The sequence below is a fragment of the Colobus angolensis genome, unplaced genomic scaffold (genome assembly GCF_000951035.1).
Source record: "Colobus angolensis palliatus isolate OR3802 unplaced genomic scaffold, Cang.pa_1.0 Scaffold336, whole genome shotgun sequence".
In the NCBI taxonomy this organism is placed as follows: Eukaryota; Metazoa; Chordata; class Mammalia; order Primates; family Cercopithecidae; genus Colobus; species Colobus angolensis.
This window is the reverse complement of record NW_012116666.1, coordinates 522,612-529,208: the sequence shown is the minus strand read 5'-3', so window position 1 is coordinate 529,208 and position 6,597 is coordinate 522,612. Positions and strand designations below refer to the sequence as shown.

Sequence of the window (6,597 nt, the reverse complement as noted above, 5' to 3'; positions counted from 1 at the left end):
ACCCGGGAGGCGGAGCTTGCAGTGAGCCGAGATCGCGCCACTGCACTCCAGCCTGGGTGACAGAGCGAGCCTCTGTCTCAAAATAAAAAAAAAGAAAGAAAAGGAAGGAAGGAAGGAAGGAAGGAAGGAAGGGCGGGCGGGCAGGCAGGAGAGGGGGAGAGGGAGAGGGAGAGAAAGAGGGAAAGAAAAGAAAGAAAGACCAACCATTTAATATCACTGTTTTAATATGTGTTTTGGCTGTCACAAACCATTTTGAAATAAAACAACTATATGGGGCTGGGCGCGGTGGCTCACACCTGTAATCCCAGCACTTTGGGAGGCCGAGACGGGCGGATCACCAGATCAGGAGATCGAGACCATTCTGGCAAACACGGTGAAACCCTGTCTCTACTAAAAATACAAAAAAAAATTAGCCAGGCGTGGTGGCGGGCACCTGTAGTCCCAGTTTCTTGGGAGGCTGAGGCAGGAGAATGGCGTGAACCTGGGAGGCAGCGGAGCTTGCAGTGAGCGAATAGCGCCACTGCACTCCAGCCTGGGCGACAGAGCAAGACTCTTGTCTCAAAAAAACAAAAAAAATCTATACGGACAAAAACTATGTATTATTTTAATATTGCTTTACTTCTATGATCTTTTCAGATTTCTTATTTCTTTCTCTGTCAGCCAGGCTGGCGTACAGTGGTGCAATCACGGTTCTCTGCAGCCTTGACCTCCCCAGGTTCAGGTGATCCTCCTAACTCAGCCTCCCATGTAGTTGGGACCACAGGTACATGACGCCACCATACCTGGCCAATTTTTGGATTTTTTGTAGAGACAGGGTCCTGCTATTTTGCCCAGGCTGGTCTCAAACTCCTAGGCTCAAGCAATCTGCCTTCCTCAGCTTCCCAAAGTGCTGGGATTACAGGTGTGAACCACGGTCCCTGGCAGGCTTTCCCTTTTTAAACCTGTTTGCTAGAGAACGACCCTAAATACTCTGAATTCCATCCTATTTGATTACTGTGACTAAAGAGGCTCATCCAAGGGTTCTCAGAGTTTTTCTAAATAGGAAAATTAGCTCCTATCCCATAGTACTCACTTTTCGTCATTTGCAAATTTAATTCCACTGCTTGTAATAGGATCAAGGAAGAACCAGTCAAACCCAGGGAAATATCGATATATCTGGAGACAAGATGGAAACCATTTTCAGAAGTGTTGGTTAAGATATCCAGGCAAAGGTCAAGGGTGCAGACAGTTTAAGTTCAGGAATCTACAAGGTGTTGCCCATAACTACCCTACCTAAGGGAGCAGGGGTGATATTGCCAAGGGGCCATCAGAGCTGTGCCCTGGCACCTTCTGCCCTGGCCGTGTCCTGGCTTTGCTGCTAGGGACAGAAGAATCACCTGCCAGGCCCCACAGACTGGCATGGCAGGGGCTGCGCTGCAAATGGTGTTCCCGCACCTCCCAGCCATGCCGGAATCCAGCCCAGAAACCAGTCTTCCCGCAGACACCAGGGCCGCCACCCCTGAGAAAATGGGGTCTATGGACAGTTTCCTCACACAATTTAAGAAAAGCAGCACCAAAAAGTAAGATAAGATAAAAGGCTCTTCTGGTCGGTAACAGAACAGCATGAGGCCAGGATGGGCTGACACAGGCCCAAGAATCCATGGCCAGTGGGGAACACGGGGATCACAAACCAGAGTGAGAAGGAGGGGAAAATAACTGGCTAAGTTTTTTTTTTTTTTTTTTTTTGAGACGGAGTCTTGCTCTGTCGCCCGGGCTGGAGTGCAGTGGCCAGATCTCAGCTCACTGCAACCTCCGCCTCCCGGGTTTTTTACGCCATTCTCCTGCCTCGGCCTCCCGAGTAGCTGGGACTACAGGCGCCCGCCACCTCACCCGGCTAGTTTTTTGTATTTTTTAGTAGAGACGGGGTTTCACAGTGTTAGCCAGGATGGTCTCGATCTCCTGACCTCGTGATCCGCCCGTCTCGGCCTCCCAAAGTGCTGGGATTACAGCCTTGAGCCACCGCGCCCGGCCGATAACTGGCTAAGTTTTAAGAGAAGGTCCAAGGTTCCATTCCCAGCTGGGGAGGGCACAGGTTGGGTGGTGCCTGGCTTACCCAGAATTCCCACTGGGGTTCACCCAGGCCTTTCCCCAAGATACAACTGGGAGGCCAGGCTCCCTGGTCCACAGAGGTCAGCCCTCCAAGCACTGTCCTCATACACAGAGAGGGGGGCACCCCCCAGCTCCACTCCTGAGCGGGAAGGCAGGGCTGTCAATATAATGCAGTCAATGACACCACCTGGACCCGGCCTCCACTGGGTCTCGCTGCCCTCACATGACCCAACTATGACCTGTCATTTCACCTGGCTACAGGTTATAAACTTCTCAGGCAGTTCTGTGGCCAAAACTAGTATTAATTTTTAATGAAATCTGTATTCATTAGCATATTTAAATAATTTTTAATAATCATAACCTATCCTATAATTAGTTATTTCTACAATTATCTTAATAATGAGTTATTTCTATAATTATCTTAATAATGAGAAGTCAATTTTTAATAAAATATGTACTTGCCACTGAAAATGGATGGCTCTTAGCTTCTTCGCGGATATTAGTGAATGGAGATTCCAATATAAGGGCATCTGGAGGCGTCTCTAGATAAACAAACAGGGAACTGAGAGGTGGGCAGGAAGCCAGCGACATACATGTGCCCTGTGGGGCTCTGAGGGGCCCCCAGAAAGCACAGGGAGACCACAGCGCCTCCCCCTAGGCATCCACCTTAGCACACCTCAGATAGCTCCAGGGGCACCCGCGGCGCGCCGGAGATGGCTCCGGTCACTCCTAAAAAGCAGACTTGCTGATGCAGCCTCTCTGGGGCCAGGCCTGTGTGAGGCTCCCAGCTTCTCAGGTGTATCATGGGAAGGGCGGCCTGGTCAGCCCCGGGCCCCCCAGAATGCCCAGCTCATGCTGCTCCGTGAGGATGCTGAGCACTTGCAGCAGGGCCGGGACTGGGGAGCACCCTAAATGTTCACGGCCACGGATGGGGCCAACAAGGCACTCACCTCGCTCACAGAGGCGCCGCACCAGATTTGTCGCCACACTAGGAAAAAAGAAAAACAGCTTAGTTGAGTTATGATAAAATTGTTTGAGATGATATGGGCCTTATGCTGGAAAGTGCTCAGAGGAGCCATGGGGTCTGTGGAGCTACTGGAGTTTGAGGACAGAGTGGGGGAAATGGAGAACCTTCTAGCACTGGGGGTGACCTGACTGCCCTACCACAGGTGACCCCTGCAATGAGGGTTGTACCCACAGCCAGTCTCCCTGTCCCCAAGGTGTGTCCTGCTGCCTCTCACTGCCCATGCCCTCCCATTGGCAGGGCCGCCTGTCGGCTGGGGGTGGCCGGCATCTGCCTGCACCTCTCCTGGAGCCCACCACACCCAGGGCCTCTCGCCATCCCAGGACCACACCTGGCAGACCATGCAGACGGACAAAAGGATGGCCAGTGCCCCCCACCCACTCCTCTCCTGGATGCTTCCCAGCCTGCAAGAGGCCATTCAGGCGCTGGGAGAAAGGGCTGCCCCGAAGGGAAAGGCAGCAGAAAGGGAATGGCAGTGAAGGTCTGGGGACGGGGGCCGAGAGCAACGGTTCCCGCAGAGACTGTGGACCTCGCATCAGCAGGGATGACTCAGGCTGCCCACAAAGGGCGTGTGGAAGTACCTCCTGTCCGGGCCTATGTGAGAAGCAAACCACCCACTGTGCCCTCCCCCAGCTCTGAAGACGCTTCTTCCTCAGGGCTAAGTCTCCCTGCGGAGATGCCTCGACCTCCACGGCCTATGTCTGTCCTGAACTACTTTCTGGACGAGGAGCTCAAATCCTTTGGAGTATCTTTGGAACTTCCCCTCCTGCCTCTGCCATGGGGACGGGAGCAAGGCTGGTTGGGACTAATGGTGCCACAGGGTTTTCAGGGATGGCGGGCTCTTTAGATCCAGGCATGGGAGTCATCAGGAATACTGGCTCCCACTAAAGGCTGCCTCCTGCTGGGGTCCCTTACCCAGTGCCCAGAGAGTGGCCCCAGATGTACACAGGGTTGTCACCACTTCTTGCTTTGATCCAGTCAAAAACGTGGAGTGCGTCATAGGTCATGCCCCGCTCAGATGGCGTTCCCACCGAATCACCCCATCCTGGGAGGGAGAAACGGCAGGACGGGGAGGTCAAAAGCAGTTCACAAAACCTGGACAAACATACCTCCCCAGGGGAGCCCAGGGTCAGGAGGGGACAGGGAGGGGCCCACTCAGCCCGCCCTTCCAGAGTCCACAGACCCACCCAGGCCACTGGGCAGAGCAAGCAGTGGGGAGAACGGGCACACCCCCACATCCCCACCAGCCCTGGGGAAGGCAGCCCAGCAGCAACCCTGCCCTGCCCCTGCTGACTGCACAAACCAGACGTCCCCTCACAGGGTCACTAAGTTGGTGAGCTGCAAATTTGAATGGCAACTAACAACAAGCTGAGTCAACAGATCACACAGCTTCAGAGCTGGCACCAGCGTCCTCAGGCCAGGGCTGCGGCTTGCCTCACCCTCTTGTGCAGGGGGGTGAGCTCACCTTCTCCCTCTCTCTTTCTTAACAGACAGGCTAGTGAGGTCTGAGGCAGTGGAAGCCTTTGCCACCACCATCCTCAGCTCTACACTTCTCCCCCCAACCCCAGCAGCATCCATGTGTCCCACTCCGAGCCCCGACGAGCATCAGTGCAGCTGGTGTGGTCAGATGAGCAGCCCCCGGGCCACTGGCTGGACACCAACCTCCTTAACGCCGAAGGCTTGGTCAGGGGCAGGATAGGGAGTGGAGTCCGGATGCTCCCAGAACAGGGAGGGCATTTCTGGGTGCAAGGCAACTGTGACCCAGGAAGGGGAAAGGGGCTGTTTTCCCTTAGGGTCTAATTAGCATCTTGTTTGCGTAACAGAAAACGCTACCATCTCTGCCCCCAAAATTACAACCTCCCAAGGGTCCCCCCCCAGTCTCCAGCAAAGATGGAGTGCAATTATCTTTCCAGCAGCCCAGCAGTGAGTCATCATCAGATGATCTGAAAGCACCACAAAGGTCAGAAAGAGCAGATTGTGCAGTGTAAGCAAACCCCACAGTCAGTGCAGGACTTGCTGTTTCCCGACTCAGACACTAGAGGAGGGAGGAGAGGGCCTCCTGCAGAGGGCCAGGGCCAGGCTGGGAGGCAGGGGTATGGGGACATGAGACAGAAAGAAAAGAACAGAGATAGGGACAGGAGACAGAGACAGACAGGAAGACCGAGAGACAGGGACAGAGAGGCACAGAGACAGGCAAGAAGACTAACAGGGATAGAGAGACAGGCACAGAGACGGGGACAGGAGGCAGAGGCATGTAGACAAAGAGGCAGATGCAGTGAGAGAGACAGAGGGACAGTCGGAGACGGAGCTGGCAGTCTTGGTGCCAATTAGAAACGTGGAGACTCCACGAGAACTGAAACAGAAAGTGCTGCGTGGGATTTCATTTCCTGACAGAAGTGCGGGGAGATGAATGCAAAGAAACCACCCCTTCTCCCTCTCCTAAGGTCTCTAGCATGCAGCAGAAGAGAACCCGTGGCAGCACGGAGAGAAGGAGAGGGCACACCACTTCCCGCTCCTCATTCTGGAGTTTCTCCCAGCCCACAACTGTCATCCTGATGGAACTTTCTTCCCTGTGGGTGGCAGCATGGCGGCCCCCACAAGTGTCCACGACCCTGGCACTTGTGAACGTGTTGGGTCACATGGCTGGGGAATGAAGGTTATGGAAGGAATGAAAGCTCTAACTGCTGGCCTTGAGAAGGGGGTGATCCTGGACAAGCCGGGTGGGCCCAAAATAACCACAGGGGTCCTCATCAGAGAAAAAGGGAGGAGTCAGGGTCAGAGCCAGAAGACCTGGGATTCAATCACGGAAGAGGTGTGAGCCAAGGAACACAGGCGGCTGGAAAGGGCAGCCAGGCGTTCTCCCTGAGAGCCTTGCTCCCACCCTGATTCCAGCCTGGGGGCTGCAGATTCTGAATTTCTGACCTCCAGAACTGCAAGACGCTACATGTGTGCTGGTTTAAAGCACTGTTTGTGCTAACATGTTACAGCAGCAAGAGAGAATTAACACAACCCCCATATCCGGGTGACAGCCTCTCTCCTTTGTCCCCCTCATATCTCCTCTTGGTCTGAGGACAGAGACACCGCCTGCCCCCCTGGAAGGTGAAGGCAGCCAGCCACGCTGCCATCAACTCTTTGATCTCTCCAGCTGAGGACTACACGGTGGAATACACTTTTTGAAATTTTTGAGACAGGCTCTCGCTCTGTCACCCAGGCTGGAGCGCAGTGGCATGATCTTGGCTCATGCAACCTCCGCCTCCTGGGCTCAAGCTTTCCTCCCACCTCAGCCTCCCGAGTAGCTGGGATTACAGGCGCCTGCCACCATGCTCAGCTACTTTTTTTGTATTTTTAGTAGAGGTAGAGTTTTGCCATGTTGCCCAGGCTGATCTCGAACTCTTGGTTTCAAGCTTTCTTCCCGCCTCAGCCTCCCAAAGTGCTGGGATTACAGGCGTGAGCCACCACGCTCAGCTACTTTTTTTGTATTTTTA

General features: G+C 54.1%; 1 protein-coding gene across 1 annotated transcript in view; it reads right to left on the bottom strand.

Moving 5' to 3' along the window:
• Positions 1-6,597, bottom strand: part of ABHD12 (abhydrolase domain containing 12) — a 34,527-nt gene that overhangs the window by 6,180 nt on the left and 21,750 nt on the right. The window contains exons 7-10 of the mRNA XM_011952176.1: positions 4,028-4,157; positions 3,039-3,076; positions 2,551-2,630; positions 1,073-1,155 (exon numbers count right to left, since the gene is read on the bottom strand). Coding sequence (XP_011807566.1) covers positions 1,073-1,155; positions 2,551-2,630; positions 3,039-3,076; positions 4,028-4,157 — 331 coding nt within the window. The remainder of the gene's footprint in view (positions 1-1,072; positions 1,156-2,550; positions 2,631-3,038; positions 3,077-4,027; positions 4,158-6,597) is intronic.